This window comes from Diadema antillarum, unplaced genomic scaffold (genome assembly GCF_040938485.1).
Source record: "Diadema antillarum isolate AM-2024a unplaced genomic scaffold, OU_Dant_1.0 seq00000481_RagTag, whole genome shotgun sequence".
NCBI lineage: Eukaryota > Metazoa > Echinodermata > Echinoidea > Diadematoida > Diadematidae > Diadema > Diadema antillarum.
The window spans coordinates 3,457,482-3,476,052 of NW_027271445.1; the positions used below are offsets into that span (position 1 = coordinate 3,457,482).

Consider the following 18,571-nt stretch of genomic DNA (forward strand, 5'->3'; position numbering starts at 1 on the left):
AAATTTTTCATGTCATTTCAATTGCAGACTATTTCCCTCTGTTTGAAGCCATCCAAAATATGTTAACATAGTTTATTTCAAGCTGATAGGTGGCATTTAACTGATTATGATGGTATGATATGGGGAAAAAAGGAAAAGAAAAAGAGACTTAAGCCAATTTACTTGAAGTTGAGAAGCTGCATTTGAATGATTTTGAAGGCACAATAATTGTAAAATTAATGAGAAACTGATTACTGTAAAAGCGGATATTTTCGCGCAACTAATCTTTCGCGCTTGGCCGGATGAGAAGAGTTCCGCGTGTTTTTAATTCCGCGAAATCAAGACATCACGCAAAGGAACATATGACAAGCAAAAATATTCGCGTGATTTTATTTTCGCGCTAGTTTCTGATTGCGCGAAATGCGCGAAAATTTCAACACCGCGAAAATTTCCATTTTTACAGTAGCTTTCAAGATAATGTGGCAACAATTGACATGTCATATTCTAAAAACATACAGGGTAATATATGCAATGACATTGTGGTCACATAATCAAGAGAATTGATTTGTGAATCTTGCCAAAGGCCATTTTAAATGACAATGTGTGAGTCCACTGGCTGTTACTGTTCTTATGATTTTAAAATACAACTCAAGTTTCTCTGATTTACTTTTTGTATTCTTGTTGAAAAAAAAATATAAGTATTTACTTGTCTGATGATATGCAATGACAAGGCAATAAGAATGAATATTCTTTGATTTAATATGATCTCTGGCTCAGATGAGTACAGAGAACTCAAAATTGGGTAGAATGTTTCTTTATGATGATTATTGTGAGACCAGCACTTATGTCCTAGAACAAAGGGTATTTCATGGAGCAAACTGTAATATGGTTGAAACTCCTGGGTGAAAAGCATACATTCTACAATGTAGATTTGTTCTTGAATATACAATTTGTGCATAGGCAGCATTAAACATTATTTTACAAGTTATCACAACTCTGAATGGTCACCAAGAAATTTGACAAATATGTAGCCTCCAGTCAGTGGAATAAAATCTATTGCACACAGAAGTGAAAAACACTGAAAGGTTCTTTTGACAAATCACTAGGTAGTCAAACCTGTCTACAGCAGCCACCATAGGGAGATAAAAAAAGTGCCATTATAAGACAGGTTTCTGCTATAGAGAGGGTCTGTAACATCATATCTTCTCTCGGGGAATTGTTTTTAGCGGCCATATATGGCAGGTGGCTGCTACAGACAGGTGGCCGCTATAGACAGGTAGCCTCTAAGGCAGGTGTGACTATACGTTGGTATCATATGTCACTCATATAAAAAATGGAATGCATTTTCAGATAACAAAGGTTAAGAAGACAAGACAACTTCAATCAGCATCTTACCAAGCTTTTTCCCCTAAGATATAAAATTCATAAAGTGTGTGTAGATAATTGACAACATTAAAGATAGGACACAACCTTAACACACTATTTGGGTTTTTGAATGTCACAAGTCACACAAGTTAATTATATCTTATGAATAGCAAGACTGCTCTCTAAAAGCCTCTTATTTGTTACCATGTTAACATCAGCTTTATGTTTGTCTTCCTTTTTTTTATGACTATGAAAAACAAATACATATATATACACTGTATTACACTGTATATAGGGGAGAACAAACACACTTCTTGTCATTCAGTCATCAAATCTTCCATGTAGGGCCTACATCTTGTTTCCATTTCCCACAATCCAGCACAACACATCTCATCAAAGAAGCCATAGTCCAGAGATGTTACCTGTCTTGTCATCTCGAAGATGCTGTACTTACAGCCTTATTGCATCAGAAAGTTTCTAGGCTTGAGGGGAGGGAGGGGCACCCTTCCCTGCCCCAGCCGTGGGTGGCTGTTATTCAGATTCCCGCCCCCAGCCAGGGATCGCTGGTTGGGCAGGGAGGCGGAGAGAGGAGGGTGTTGGGCGACCGCCCCTTTCTCTCGGTTGGCCCTGAGGGCAGCCTGGGCAAAGAGCCCCTTGCGGTGGGTGCCTCGTACCTTCTGGGTGATGGCTCGCACCAAGTCTCTAGCATGTTTCAAGCTGTGAGCTGCAAGGTGTATCCAGACAAAGAGAGACATACCAATAAAGTTTAAAGGGATGGTACAGTATTGGTGGAGATATGAGGATTTGGGCTTGTAACTTTTTTGAGAGATACCAAGAAACCACTCAGAAATAATACAGAGCATACCATTCCAAGAGGAATTCAAAATTCATCAGATGAAAAATCAGTTTTGGAATGGTTGAGACATTCAAAAACAAAGTAAAACAAAGCGATCCTAATAATAGGTGGGTCCTACCTTTTATTACAAATGGTCTGTTTTGGATATCTCAGCCATTTCAAATGCAATTTTCATCAAATAAACATTGAATCCCTGTGTTCTTTCATATCTCATAAGAGGTCTCTCATTATCTCACCAAAAAAAAAAAATGTTAGAAACCCAAAGTTAGGTCTCAACCAAAACTATACGATCCCTTTAACTGCAATCCTTCACTTTCATATCATCCTCATCCACCCAAAGTACACTGCACAAACATACAAGAGTGAAGCAGGAGTATTAACCCGTAGATGACGAGTCCTGAGAATACTCGGGTAGGTGTCTATGTGAAATATGTGTTGTAGCAAAATCAGTCCATCCTCAACAGGTTAAATTAAAGCTTTCTTTTATGTATCTATGAAAGAGGTTAACAGCCATACACTTCAGCCTGATTCTGAGTCTACTTATATTCAAAACACTGCTTCATTTGTCATGTAACCTTGTCTGATGCAAGCCTGAGGATGCTAAGATCTTGTTAGAGTCAAAGCCTTCGGGAGATTATACCAACACATCACAGAGAGGTTAAATTTTTCAAGAATCAATCAATCAATCAATCAATCAACTAATCAATGCAAAGTCCTCATTCTCATGCATTCAATTAGGTTTGGGTTGACTTATTTCAAATAATCAACAGTTTGATAAAATTCATATCAATCTTTAAATATTAGCTTCGATGAGATGAATACAGAATTCCTAAATAAGATAATGATTCTGGTCTTTTATCTAACTTCTGGTAATTAATTTATTTTCAATCTTTCTATTCGACATCATCTTTTTTTACTCCCAAGATGCTAGTACAAAGCAGAACTTCTTACACCCAAATCATTCAAATACAATGAGAAAACACTACGCAAAGTATTCTAAACACATAATCAAATGATAACTTTATACATGGGGGAAATGTGAAGTCATTACTTCTGACTGGCTCCAGCATCACCATAGCAACACCTTGTTTCCATGGTAACATACCTTTTAATCTGGCCTTCACCTCATCAGTAAAAAAGCCACATTCCAGCCACTCATCAAAGTCAATGATACAGTCAAAGGCAGTCAGACCCTGGATGTTCTTGTGACGGACGTTGGCGCCTGTAGGATGACGGTAGGAGAATCAATGATCCATAAATAAGATGTGGTCTTATGTACCCAGGATAGCCTCTTCAGTGTTGCCACTGCTCTACCAGAAAGCCCTGCCGTTATCATTACCCCAGCATTGCCAAGAATCCCAATACCTGTGGTGAAAGGGACTTCTTGTGTAAAAAATCTTGTCTATAAGGATGCAATCTGTCTTCTCTAAGTGAGTTTAAGAGCTCACTTAAAACCTGGTTATTTAGACAAGCTTTTTTGTAACATTTCCTCTATTCTTTTTCTCATACATTTTTTCATTGGTATTTTCTCTCTGCCTCTCTTTCTTGCCCCATGAGCATCTATTCATGATGGATACCGGCGCATTACAAGTGTTCATATTATTATTATTATTATCATTAAGCACTTAATAGGACATGGACTCAGGACCTCTGTTCCAAAGACAAAAGTCTCATCTACTATTACAGTGCACCATCCCAATTTTGCAATCCTTCAACACATTTCCAATTCAGTTACTTGAAAAAACAAACAAACATATTGTCACCACTCTAAGTGTCTTAATAGTCTGTTGCAAAATTATCAGCATTCATAAAACCATTTAAATTATCACAGTTGCTATTCTCTTTCATATCTATAGTAAAGATTCTCATGTGATCTGATATTATCATGTCTATTACCAACATCAGACACATCAGTGGATCACAGGAAAGGTACATGTGGGATCTTTGCACTATTACAGTATGTTTTGGATATGAAAATAAAAATATGGTAAAGGATTGATGCTATACATTTTACAAAATGGGACAATTTTGCAAGTGGTTTATTTCATGATCGAAAACGAAATGATGTACTGAAAAATAGGTATCATCCCTTTTCAGGTGAAAATTTGGTGATATTCAACCAGGAAGATAATACACAGAGCATTTGTATTATGGGAAGGAGGGGGGGGGGGGAGGCAATATGTTCACGAGATATTAATTTCACAAATGTCAGTTAACTCACTAAATTTGTGAAATGTATGGAGTATCAAGAAAGGGAATCATTTTAAAGACCTGCATTGAGGAGGACACTGGCAGCGTAGTAGTTGTTGGACTGTGTGGAAAAGAAGAGGGGTGTGCAGTTATCTTCGTTGGTTGAGTCAATGTCAGCACCGTATTCCAAAAGGAGCTCCAAGATATCTGTTGGTCCTGTCATCCCCGCTGCATAATGGACTGGTCTGGGGGGTCAAAGGTCAGAGTACTGCATGTTATAATAGGCACTACATGCATGCAACAATGCAAAGTGATCTCATTAAGCCTTTGCATGATTTCAACATTATTACACAAGGACATTTACTTGGAACTTCAACTTTGGTTCAAGATTTTCCCTTCATAAAGATGATGTCTAGAGGAAAGTTAGGATGCTTGATGAAAACTCTTCAACATCACCTGAAATTTTTACAACCATATCAGCTCTTCTCGGGATGAGGAAAACTCCTATTGTTGCGTCTTACGATTCAGCATTTATAGCAATGTGGCTGTAAAATTGACTGGACATCAGAAGTAACATTTGCTAATTTCTTGTAGCTGTAACAATCTTCCCATTGAGAACACACTACAATCAGACCATAACTATAATCGATATATCGTCGATGGGGTGACAAGACCTCGTATCTCAAAAATGTCAAAAAAAAATTTTTTGGCTTAATGGTCAAATAATGGGTCAAGTGATGTCTTGGCCAAATCCCAACTGTCTTACTCCAAAAATGAAGCCACCATGACATGTCAAAGGAAAGACTTTCCCATTCACTACAGTGCTTTGGCCGCCATGTTTTTTTGCTCTCCTGAACATTTGTCATTTTTGAGATACGAGGTCTTGTCACCCCAGCGACGATATATCATTTCAGTATGCATGTAGTACTTTTTATTCACAGGAAAACTTTAAATGATTAAGCTATTTTCAATTTATTAACCTCACCACACTGAAATTTGATGTTTTTCCATACCATAAAGTCATACATGGACAATCAACCCACATCTGCAAGCCGCCACCAGACCCAAACCCTACCAGACACACACCATCACACAGTACTCACCATCCATCCCAGAAATGTTTTTGATTTACATGATTCCCCCTCATCCCACCACAGAGAACAACACAACACAACACAAGCAACAAACACATCTGCCAAGCAGGTAACTACACTCAATTGTATTATAATCATCTTCATTTCTGCTTACCAATACTTAATTTTTTTCACTGTGTGATATGTTCGTAAATATATATGCATATCATATTCGAGTATATACTTCATTGTCTTATGCTTTCAAATCCCCAAATACATTCTAAAACTGTTATATTGAAATCATATCCAGTCCAATGTGTTCATTCTATTAAATTAACCCATAACTTATTATTTCATTTTATGTTCAATGTTTCTACTGTATCTAATGCATGCACCTCAGTTTATTACATTTTTTTAAATCACACCAGTTTGTGTACAGACTATACAGCTAAAGAAGACTGAGTGTCAAAAGCTTCAAGTAATCTAGTTGACATACATTGTACTATGACATCCCTTGTCTTCACCTGTGGTGAATATGAGATTATATATATATTTTAAAACAAATCCATACAAATACGGACTAAATCATGGATATGCAATTGTACCAAAGTATCAAATCCTGATGAGTTCTCACCTATCACTATCACAGCTCTGTTTATTTTGACTGTTAATGATTTCACACCAAGTGGATTAGAATGGATGATGGGAAAACCAGTTAAGAGCCGAGGTCATACCATGAAATTTCTTTGTTATTATACACACTTAGATTTTTTAAAAAAAGTCAGTCAAAAATTTGGTTCAGTTGAGTTAAAATGGGAGTGGGGTTGGGGAGAAGGGTAATTATGGGAGTTATGGAAGATTGCAGAGCCTAGAACACACAAAACATCTAGTTTTCCAGAGTTAAAAATCCACAAGGCAAGGTAAATATTAATGATGTTGGAAGTTATAACCAAATGGTAGGTTAGATGGGGTTTAGAGAGTGAGTACATTAGATTATCATTCGGATTTCATGGAAATTATTCACCAGTTATAGTCTAGTTATGAATGTATGACATGGTTAAAGACCCAGCAGCATGGGGACAGAAGGCAGGCCCAATTAAATATTGATCTTCATCCTATACCCACCGGGGAACGGTACATGAAAAAACAACTACTAACAAAGGCCTGCTAAAATAGAATTGCCTGTCAGCCAATATTTGCGTAGGCATGTACATGTATTATGTTTATCTGAAAGGTTCAACTTCAGTGTCAAGTCTGGCTGTGTGTATACTTGCACAGTGAGCAGTGATAAAGCTGTACATACTTTGTTACAGGGATTGAATCAGGCCAGCCTTCCCCTCTATGGAATCCCCACGCTACCAGGGGGGCATTTCATGAAGGAACTTGTCGGATAAAATGTCCGACAAGTCAATTATATCCGACAAGTTCAGAGAAATCAGCCAATCAGACTAAAGAATTTCTCAAAACTTGTCGGATATAACTGACTTGTCTGGGGACCATTTCATGAAACTTTTTGTCAGTGATTTACACTGACAAATGTGAAAAGCTACTGAAATCCTTGCGTCTGATTGGCTGATAACAAATTTGTCGCTGAAAACCTCCGATGAACTCGTTGATGAAACGCCCCCCAGATATTTCATCCGACAAGTTCCTTCATGAAATGCCCCCCAGGTCTTTGAGCAAATCTGACACCACCATGATACCGAAACATGACAAGATGAGACAAACTTCGGGAGAGAACACAAAAATGTGATGATGATGAGAAAAATCATGCAAATTCAAGAGGAAGAGGACGGAAACCAGTCCATGCCAAGTGCCTGCAAAAGACAGTAACTTTATTTAAGGGTTTTTTTTAAAGTGATTTTTTTCTTGAAAGAGATCAGAAGTAGAGAAGGAGGAGCCAAGGTTTATCCGCATGCAAGCAAGTCTTACGCATTCATCCTGACTACTTGAGTCATCATTCCAGCTGCATAATGCAAAGGGCTTTAAAATGAAGAGACACCAACAGGAAGACATCAAACGCACTGATTATCACACAAAGTAGGGAGGATAAAAAGTGCGATGAACTTGGTTTATGACTACCAGGAAGGATCAATGAGTTTGCATCCATTCACAAATACAATCAAGTCTAAATGTTTGTAAGTTTCAGTGCAATGTATTGATATTATTGATATGATATGAAATGTTCAGTAACTTGATTTAAAACAATAACAAAAACAAATTTAATCTTAAGAGGAGTAATATAAAACCCCTGGGCCCTGACAAGATGTTAATATCAATATGAAGTATATGACCCAAAAATCAAGATATTACAAATGGAAATAAATCATTGCCATTGTTGGTAAAAACAAAGCCTTTCACATTGGCAAAATTGTAAAAGATTACTTTACAAATAAAACGAGTATGGAGAAAATTGAAATCTTGGAGTCTCCTCTTCTTCATGAAGACTTTGTCAACATTCGTGTTACATACAGAGCCTTGTATGTTGTACTGAGGTAAGATACTAGGAAGCTTTCACAGTGGCGACATGGACATATATTAGATTGTACGCGTCATTTGCAATTTTCTATTCATTTAACTCTGATCTATAAAGTGGGGGATGTAGATTTGTAAATGTGATCAATTTGATTTGAATTGAAAACTAATCAGCAAAAATTCTGCAAAACTTCAGAAAAACTGCCACCATCACATACAGCTTAAAGGGATGGTACAGTATTGGTGGAGATGAGAATTAGGCTTTTAACTTTTTGCGAGATACCAAGAAAACACTTATGAAATAGCACAGAGCATACCATTTTAAGAGGAATTCAAAGTTTGTTTGATGAAAATCGGGTTTGGAATGACTGAAACATCCAAAAACAAAGTAAAACAAAGCGATCGTAAAAAAGTGTGGGTCCCACATTTATTAGAATCGCTCTGTTTTGGATATCTCAGCCATTTCAAAACCAATTTTCACCAAATAAGCGTTGAATTCCTCATGGAATTACATGTTCTTTCATATTTCATAAGAGGTTTCTCATTATCTCACCAAAAAATGTTAGAAACCTGAAATTAGGTCTCAACCAAAACTATACGATCCCTTTAAACTAAGATGGAAAAGGAAACAATACACAATATATCTATGCAGTATGACAATTAGACGGGAGAACAAAAATATATATATATGCATGTGCAGACAAAATAAAATTGTTAAGTGGACAGAAACAAAATATAAGCAGGGTATATCACAATGCAAACTAATACATTCCAATAAGTTGATTGCACAGACATCAATAAACACTTCAAGAATAAAATAACTGTTTCTGGGGGCATGGAAATTAACAATTTAAATACAATTCAGTAACACTGACTGCACAAAGATCAGCAAACACTCATACATAAACAAAAGATTAATAATGCTTTGGGGAAATTGTAAAGAAAGCATAAAATTGCTGTTTCTGTAAATGTTCCACTAAAGATGTCACACAGGGTTTACCATGGGCAGTCTCTAGGTGTTTAAATGGCAGGGATTAAAAGAAAATATTGTTTCTATAAAAACCTAGGTGAGCATATGCAGGCAAGCTTGTGAATACCTGGGGGGTGTTTCATCAACGTTTGTCAGCACTGACAATTTCAGCAAAATCCTTGGTTTTGATTGGCTGAGATGCTCTGGTCACTGACTGTTACTATGGTGATTCGAGTTGTCAGCGCTGATAAACGTTGATGAAACACCCCCCAGATGCAGTGCTTAGCCGTAGGGAGTGCTGTTACTGTACACTAGGCAGCAACTTACTGATCCAGAAAAAACAAAAGAAGATATCTTACGATTAAGTTTGAATCTACTACAGCATCGATATCCCTTGTGACAGCTAGGGTTAGGGAACAAAACTTCTACAAGACATATACTATGGATTAATACTGGTATGTTTTAACTTAAAAATTTGGCAACTAAACGAAAAAACTAAAAAGACTCTTAATTAATCGATCCATGCAAGAAAATATCAGGTAAAGTAAATGGAGGTAATGCGGATTTACAAAAATAGCTTGAAGACCGAAAGTTTGAGAATCAAATTACACAAAAAGTTACATTTAAAACAATGATTTCTACCAGTCCCACAGATTTGTTTCATGGTCTTCATTAGCAGAATGTTGTAAAAGACAGTTAATATATTACTTAATAATACTTGCCACTATCTAGACTTTAGAGGATTTCTTTCTCATTGTCTATTTAAGGCAAACTTTTTTGTCAGCCCCTTTTAACACGTTCCAAACAAAATTCTGAAATTCCCACAGACTTTATACAGAGCTGGAGGTTTCTTTATACAATGGGCTATGAAATATCAGTTTATTTATCAAAGGTACACTCTCGATTCAATTCACTTTTCTTCCATGTTTTCACATTCTTCCTGCACTCTAGGGGTGAGAGAGTTAGATTGTTGTTGTTATTGTTGTTGTGCTTATATAAAAATGGGACCCTTTAAAAAAAAAAAATGCCCCAGACAAATCAAATCAAAAATATTATTAAATATACAGTGTTATGCTAATATAATGTCTCCACAATGGAGCTCAAAAGGGACATCTCCACAAGGGAGCTTATGAAATTATTAATTATTACCGTAATAATCAGTAATTACAATAATAATCAGAGTTAGATTGACTATCATTCATTAGTTTCATTCTTCAGCCTTTGGATGTCAAATACATATTATGTAAAGCTGATTAAATGTGTAGTGATTTTCCTCTGCTGCACTGCACTTTGCCAATGATATAGCATGAAGTTACAATACTCTGTTGATTAGAAATGAATATACTTCATATAAATACACACACAAACACACCAATACTATGCAATATGGATTTTCATCACTATTTCCAAAATTGCATGAAATGTTTCAAACAAGCTTTTACACAGCAAATACTATACTATAAGTTGTTGATAACAATAATAAAGCTTCTTCAAAGGGCATAAGAAGGTAATATTTCATATTAAATCATTTCACATCATTCTCAGCACTAGTTAATCTAATCATTATTACAATTTGTGCCCGTAATACGAGTCGGTAAACAAAGGAGGGGATATGTGGACATTAGTCAGAGCAAAGGGGTCAGTTGAGGTTGATTTAGGAGTAAATTTGATTGCTTTTGAATTTGTGTCGATTTCTATTAACAGTAACATAACTAATGTACTAAACTGCAATTCTATCCATGGAACCATTTTGTTTGTGGAATGTCAATTTAAATTTTGTCTTTAAACTACTTAACATTAATTTCTCAGTAATGAATCAATAAAAGAGTCTGATTTAATCTTGAGTGAAGTAAAATTGAACTCTAACTCCTTTGGTTGATAAGGATTCAATAACATGAGAAAACGCTGATTAATCACCACTCATTAAGTATGCATCTATGCAAAATAATTATGTTACAGTAATTTATCAATATTTTGCCAAAAGCATCACAATCAAATGAGCTTATCACATTGCAAAAATTCATCAGTGAGTGGACATAGATACATAACCATAAACACACCAACCCACTAAACTCTCCAATCTTTTAGGCCCAACAAATATGCAACTATGTGGGTCTAAGGATTAATTTCCAATCAAGCAGACTTGACAGCATTTAGTTCTTGGAACTAATATTTGTGTGAAATGCATTGCTTGTATCAGGTTTTTTGTATCCTAAATTCATGTCTTCATAAACCATGGTATGCATTTATAAAATATCAAGTTATGTGAGTTGATGATGAACGCGTGCTAAGTACCACTTGAGCCATACACCAATGAATCACAATTTTCTGTGAAGATTTTTGAATACATAAATACCAGTATACCAGTAAATGTCAGCAATGTATATGGACACTCATGATTGGGTATGGATATAAATTCTATGAGGTATTAAGGTGGGATATACACTGTATCTGTCTTGTTAAAGGGTGAAGAAACCTGGGGTATATGAGGAGTAATGTAGGGTGAGATGTAAAGAAGGCCGACTTACGTATTTCCTCCAGCGTATCGCTGGTCCAGGTCCGCTCCATGTTTGAACAGGAAGCGCATGATGTCCAGTCGCTGTTTGCTACATGATAATACACACAAATACAAGGAATAAGACTTAACCCTTTATGTGCTTGGAGTGCTGATTGGCTCAGAAAACCCCATGACATTGTATGGTTGGGGCACCACCTATCGGCAGGGCACCTTCCCATCGGCACCCTGCGTATCATGGCTGTTTGCGTATAGAACGAAAAGGTATGCGCGGGATTAAGTGTCATGAGCTATAAAGACAATAAAAACGAAGAAACGAAAATCAAACTCAAACAAACCAAGCTAAAAATTACACATCTGCTCAGCAACGACGCATGGCTGTGAAATTCACGTGTATTACCTATGGCCTGTGAAATTCACGTGTATTACCTATGCTGTGAAATTCACGTGTATACCTATCGAGGGGAGGGGGTGCCGATCGCAAGGTTCCCTTTTTAGCTGCGCGAAGAAAACAAAACGCACGCACTAAAATTGCGCTATTTTAAAACGGAGATTCATAATCAACGAGACGGTCACGACATTCAAAACTAAAGTATTTATGGCATATTTGAGGTAAGAATTAGGCAGATTTGTGTTATATTTTTAGAATAAACAAGCTACAGATCCTTAGGGCGACGATACGTGGTACCCCCAACCCTACACATTGTCTACAGTCTCTGGCACAGATAGTGTTAACCCACTGAGGATGGACTGATTTTACTACAACACGCATTTCCAATAGACACCTGCCCAAGTACATGTATACTCAGGACTCATCTTCAACAGGTTAACCTGACCTTGCTCAACTGGTTGATCCATAATTGCCAAATTTACGAATGACATGCTTATTTTTTACACTTGTAGTGATTTATAAGACAAGAAAGATAAAGATAGATTACAATAAATATAATAAATAGACACAGTTTTTGGAATTCAACCACATGCCACATGCACCAAAGTGTTTCCCTGCCACAAAAAAAAAACAAAATGCTTTGTGGATTGAGATCACTACAGGCTGTCATTCACACATTCTGAATGATTTACATTCTGTAAGAGCAAAAAAGTGCTTTGACCTACACAAAAGTGCACTGACCTGTGACCTTTTCACCTTGCGCTATGCTCCATAAGTACCTTCGGTACCAAGATGTCCTGCTAATGTGTCCTGCTAATATGTCCCATTACGGTGATATCTTTGCTCTGTTAGTAACAGGATATATTCGTTGACGAGTTCAACCTTTGACCTCTAAAAGTGCAGTGACCTTTCAATTTCTCACCTCTTGATCTGCTCTGTGAGTAGCCTATGTACCAGGATGTCCTGTTCATGTTCCTTGAAGGTAAATCCCTGCTCTATCAGCCATTCTCCACACTCCAGAAAGTCATTGGCCAGGGCAAGATGGGGCAGGGAGGGGGGCGACTTGGGGTCCTCTTTCTCCAGGCTGGTACGAATGGCGCCCTCTTTGGCCGTATCCAGCTCCAGCAGGACCTGGATGGCGTCGATGCGGCCCTGCATGGCACAGCAGTGGATGGCCATCAGCTCCTTGTGGTTCCGATGTGTCAGCTTTATGTTCTCTGACAGCTGCAAAGGTTTATGAAAATATGACAAATCATATAAATATTCTGTTACTGTCAAACTATACATGAGCATTTAGTTCATTCCACCAAGTTTTTTAAAAATTCAACTTAAAAATGACTGCAAGCAGATGTGGTGACAAACACCATGAAATCTTACTACCTATTGCTACCTTGGTCAGTGGCGGATCCAGAGGGGGGGTGCACTGGGCGCATGCCCCCTCTTTGTTTTTTGGTTAAAACAAAAGAAATAAAAAGGAAAATGGGGGGTGCATATGCCCCCTTTAATTCTGCAAAGACGCCTCCCCTTCACGGAATTCCTGGATCCGCCCCTGTTGGTTGCAATCATATGTTCACTTTTTGTGACCTGCATGGAATTAGTAAGTTTTGCAGCAGGTATCACCAACACACTACCACCACGGCACATCGCCTTGCCACCTCACAACAATACCACTAAATCACCATCTGACCACCATAACACCAGATAACCAACACAACATCTCGCAACCACAACACTAACTCTTCATCACATATTATTACCACCATGCCATTTCATTACCTCACCACCACACCATCTCACCACCTCTAAACCACAACCACATCTCACGCCCATCACATCATCTCATCACTACACCTCCACCACATTACTACACCGCCACACTACCATACCACCACATCACCACACTACCACACCACACACCACCTCAGCAGCACAACCACCACTACACCTCACTCCTAAACCATCTCACTACCACACTGTACCTTACCAGATCACCACATCCCAACATCGCACAACCACACCTCACCTCACCACCACACCTCAACCACATTACAGCACTACACCATGTCCACATCACGCCATACCACCACATACACACATCACACCACCACCATCACCACCACACTTCACTACTACACCACCATGCTACCACACAACACCACCTTACCACATCTCAACCACACTACCACACCACCACACCACACAACACCACCTCAGCACACCACCACTACCACCATCACTACACCTCACTACTAAACCACCACACTACCATACTACTACACCACCTCACCACACCCCATACCACCACACCTCACCACACCACCTCATCACTTCACCACTACACTGCCATACCACCACACCATTTCCACAACACACCACCACAACATCATCTCACCAGCAAAAACAAAACACTGTCTTGCCACCACAGTACACCACCATACTATCTCACAACCACATCACCACCACAACACAACACCACCAAATCACCACAACACCAGGTCACTTCACTACACCACCTCACCACACCACCGCACAACCGCCACACACTTACACACAACCGCCACACCCTTACACACCACCCCACCACTCACCAGTTCTTGTATGCATTCCATCTGAGTGGGTTTGCCTGCCTCCCCAAAGCACTTGACATGCAGCGGTGTGTTTCCCTCGGAGTCAATAGCATTCAGCATGGCTCCATTCTCAAGCAGCAGCTGTCATTTAAAATGAGGGAGAAAATTAGACAGGGGTTGAACCAGCACATAAAATTAACTACATAGAACAGACAAAAACAAACAAACAAACAAACAGAAACATTAACAATCTTCACGGAAAATTTGTCCTTTTACACAGGTCTAACATTAAGCAAGATGCTTGAAATAGAATCAACCTTGGTGGTTTTTATGGACAAATTGTCTTTGTGGGCAAGCTGTCCCTGTGGACAAATGGCCTAATGTGATAGTTGACCAATGTGACCAATAAGTCTTTCTCGGAACATGTTGTCCTTGTAAATAGGTGGCCATTCTGTCAAGTTTAACTAAAATCAGTTAACAGCTAGACAAGATCACGAAATCTAGAGTTCTTCATCAATTAAGTATTGCCCTGGACTTCTAGGTGAAAGAGAGATATTTCTGATAAAGCAACTGAGGTTGGCTGGACATAGGCTTGGCACTGACCCGTATGGTAGGTTTGTCCTTGGCTCTGTGTAGTGGAGTGGCCCCCTTGTAGTCCCGCAGGTTAACATCCACTCGCTCTTTGAGAAGTACCTTCAGTACTGGAATTACTCCAAAGTATGCTGCCGTGTGGATCAGTGTACTGCCATTGATACACCTGACAAGTAAAACAAATTTTTAAATGAGATAATTTCTCAACATACAGCTGTATAAGCCACATTTCACTTCCCTGTCAACAAATACAAAATGGAAGTCAAAATCTATTGCATAGCAGGGAAAATATCATTTTACAGAGTAGACAACATTTCAATTGAATACGAGGTTTCCTTAAGTAACATTATTCAACAGTCAATACTATTATGTTACTTGTCACAGCTTCTCACAAAGACATTGTAAATGTACGGGTGGGTTGTTTTTAAATCAGATAATCTTGACACGGACTTTTATATGCAAACAGAATCACTACAAAAAGGAATGAAAGAGAGCAAAATAACAATTTTATAATCATAATAATCAAGTAACAAATTCCACCAATAACATAGTACTACAGGAAGGATATTAAATCCCACAATGATATACTGTATACGCCGAATATTTTTCGAGGGTTTTATTTTCGCGAATTTTGCGAGTCAGGTGCTATTTGCGAAATTAAAGACACAGGAAAATATTAACTCTGATCCCGATATGAATGTGACCTACGCGTGTACACTTCTCTGTTCAGTACAGGACTCCACGATTGCGAATTTAACCACTCGCGAAATTGTCGGGAAGTCCAGATTCGCCAAAAATTTAGACTTGCGAAAAATATGGCGTATACAGTATTACAATTTGTACTGCAGCATCATATTGATAATCTTTTCTGGTGATTCCAGTAGCAGTAAGCAGAAGAATCAAAACATGTAAGAATAGCATTGCAGAATTACTCCATATTGTAGAAAGCTAGATACACAAACCTGCTTCGAAGACTGGCAAACTTTTTGATGCCAGCAAAGTGATCTTCCACCATCCGCCTCAAGAGGGCGATATCACCCCTCATCAACCTGGGAATAGCAGCCTGTAGATGTTCATAGTAACCTGATCAGAAAGAATGGAAGGAAAGTAGAAGATACCATCAGATCAAATGTAGGCTATGATTGAAAAGCATTGCATTGATTAGGTTTTGGTCATCCAAGTCCAGATTCAGACCATCAGATGTAACTCTCATGAAAGTATAGGCCTACATAGTTTTTTTATTGTCAGAAAAAAAAAAAATTTGCAAGAGGAACAATCTGTCATATATCTTAACCCATTGAAGACGAGTCCTGAGTATACACGCGCTAGTGTCTATGGGAAATGCATATTATAGCAAATTCAGCTCATCTTAAACAGGTAATCAAACTCCAGTAACATGCTTATAATACAGCTCCCATTCTTTAAAACTTAGGTCAGTTAACATAATACATTGCTGCATACATCAAATATCGATTGTCAACAGTAGCCTCATCTCATGATTTTTATTACAATTTCTTGATATATACTAGTTCTACCTCATGACTACATTGTACCTTTACCTTTAGTATTATGGTTACATACACGTATATTTTGCTACGATCCTTCAGATTATGGAAACTTTGCAGCTTGTGTACATCACAAAAAGAAGTCAATGGACAAACAAAGCACTAAATACTCACCTATGAGTTCTGTCCTCTGCTCATCATTCTTTGCCACATCAAAAGCTGACTTGCCCAGTTTGTTCTTGGCCCAAATGTTAGCACTCCATTCCACAAGAAGCTGAAATCAAAGAATGCACCATCAAGCACCCTTGTCATTTCCATTGCCCATGTAAATAGGTTCCATTCTCATTATTTTTCTACAGATTCTCAAAGTGCACACTGATATTAATTGCTACTTGGAATGGCTAAAACTACTACTGTAAAAGCCGTTACTTTTACCTACATAATTTGTAAATGATGAGGTCACAGACATTTTTGACACTGAGGCTATAAGTGGACTAATGTCTCTCAGTTCAAGATATTTTTGCATGTTGTTACATTCACAGTCCAACAGTAATTCACAAAAATTAAAACCTAGTGAAAATAACAGCTTATACAGCATTTACCACTATTTCTAAATCTTGGGTCACAAGGAAAACAAGAACAATTATTCATTTGCAATATTTCTGAATCTTTTTATGAGTCACCCATCTTTCCTGATGACAAGCTAGAAATAGAAAGACAGGCTTATCACAAACTCATCATTGACAGCAGATTTTGTGTACCTGCTTCTACATCATTTCTTTGCAACGCCCACAACAAACTACACCTTTAAAATACCCTATCGCTTTTTTAATATCAATCATGGTACTTCATAATACTTTAGATAACAGGGCATTATTATGAGATCTCTGTAAACATAACATGTTTTGTGAATATTCATGAATGCATTGTTACACTGCAAAATCCAAATATTTAGTGGGTATAATTTCATCATCGATGATATTGCAGAAGAGACAATAGATATTCTAAATGTAATGTCAACAAAGAGCAAAACCTGCATTGTGTTTACAGAGCCTGAGTTTGGCCTTACACTATTGCAGGGCTGCACACTAACCCATTTTTTTCTATTTGTCCGACCTGTCTGTCAGAACAGAAGGTACCCAGTTTTTCCATGTTTTACTGGTTCATTTGTAAAAAAGTTACTGGTCCATCAGTGATTTTTACTTGACTGGGACCGTCGGACCAGTGCCAGTGTGCAGTGTTGACTATTGTACCTGAGCAAAGCGCACATGGTGATACATCTACTAAAGTATGCTTTGTTTTGTTTTGTTTTGTTGTGTGTGTGTGTGTTTGTGTGTGTGTGTGTGTGTGTGTGTGTGCGTATTTCTTATCCATTTATTTATTTATTTATTTATTTATTTTTTTTTGCTGATCCATACTAATATCCAGCAGGTAACTGTTAATGAGGGAGAGTTACTTGAACCCCTGTCTCTTCCATAGAAATCATTGATATTGTTACACCTGAGACTTGTTTTGTTTGTTTGTTTATTTTTACCAATTGCCTTCTTCTTTTCAACACTCTCCCAAGTATCATGCATGGTATACCAGACACTATTCACAATTTGAGTCGGGTTTGTTGTGTTGCATTTTCATATTGTCTATGCAATGCCTTGTTTGTATTTTCAGAAATAATCATCAGGACTAAGGATATGTTGTAACTTGTGATGATAAACTTTAATAGGTATAATGATTACCTGAGCGCAGTTGCCATGAAGACCCTATAAATAAGGAAAAGAAATTTGCATTTAGAAGCAGTATATTTGTCAACACATACCAGAGTTTAGAGCCTACATATCAATGTTTGCTGGGGTTTCTTGTACAACTGAACAAGTCACACAAATTTAGGTGCATATAAAGACATATAACATGCATAAATGAGTGTTTTTATGGGAATAATCATCCATTCTATGATTGAAAAATGTGCAGAATATATGATGATCATTTACCATGGATGTCTTAGTTCTCCTCACATGAAACAAAAGTGATTACTAGTATAAATTCATTATGAGGTTGGTAGAATAATTAAAAATAAATACAGAACGATATTAGTAAAAC

The 18,571-nt window shown here is 37.7% G+C and overlaps 1 protein-coding gene across 1 annotated transcript in view; it reads right to left on the reverse strand.

Annotated features, from left to right (window-relative positions):
- Nucleotides 1–1,719: 1,719 nt before the first annotated feature.
- Nucleotides 1,720–18,571, reverse strand: part of LOC139733492 (uncharacterized) — a 35,280-nt gene continuing 18,428 nt past the window's right edge. The window contains exons 17-27 of the mRNA XM_071644304.1: nt 18,211–18,234; nt 16,652–16,751; nt 15,935–16,055; nt 14,985–15,138; nt 14,403–14,522; nt 12,737–13,038; nt 11,437–11,514; nt 7,396–7,446; nt 4,472–4,635; nt 3,306–3,422; nt 1,720–2,068 (exon numbers count right to left, since the gene is read on the reverse strand). Coding sequence (XP_071500405.1) covers nt 1,803–2,068; nt 3,306–3,422; nt 4,472–4,635; nt 7,396–7,446; nt 11,437–11,514; nt 12,737–13,038; nt 14,403–14,522; nt 14,985–15,138; nt 15,935–16,055; nt 16,652–16,751; nt 18,211–18,234 — 1,497 coding nt within the window. The 3' untranslated portion in view covers nt 1,720–1,802. The remainder of the gene's footprint in view (nt 2,069–3,305; nt 3,423–4,471; nt 4,636–7,395; nt 7,447–11,436; nt 11,515–12,736; nt 13,039–14,402; nt 14,523–14,984; nt 15,139–15,934; nt 16,056–16,651; nt 16,752–18,210; nt 18,235–18,571) is intronic.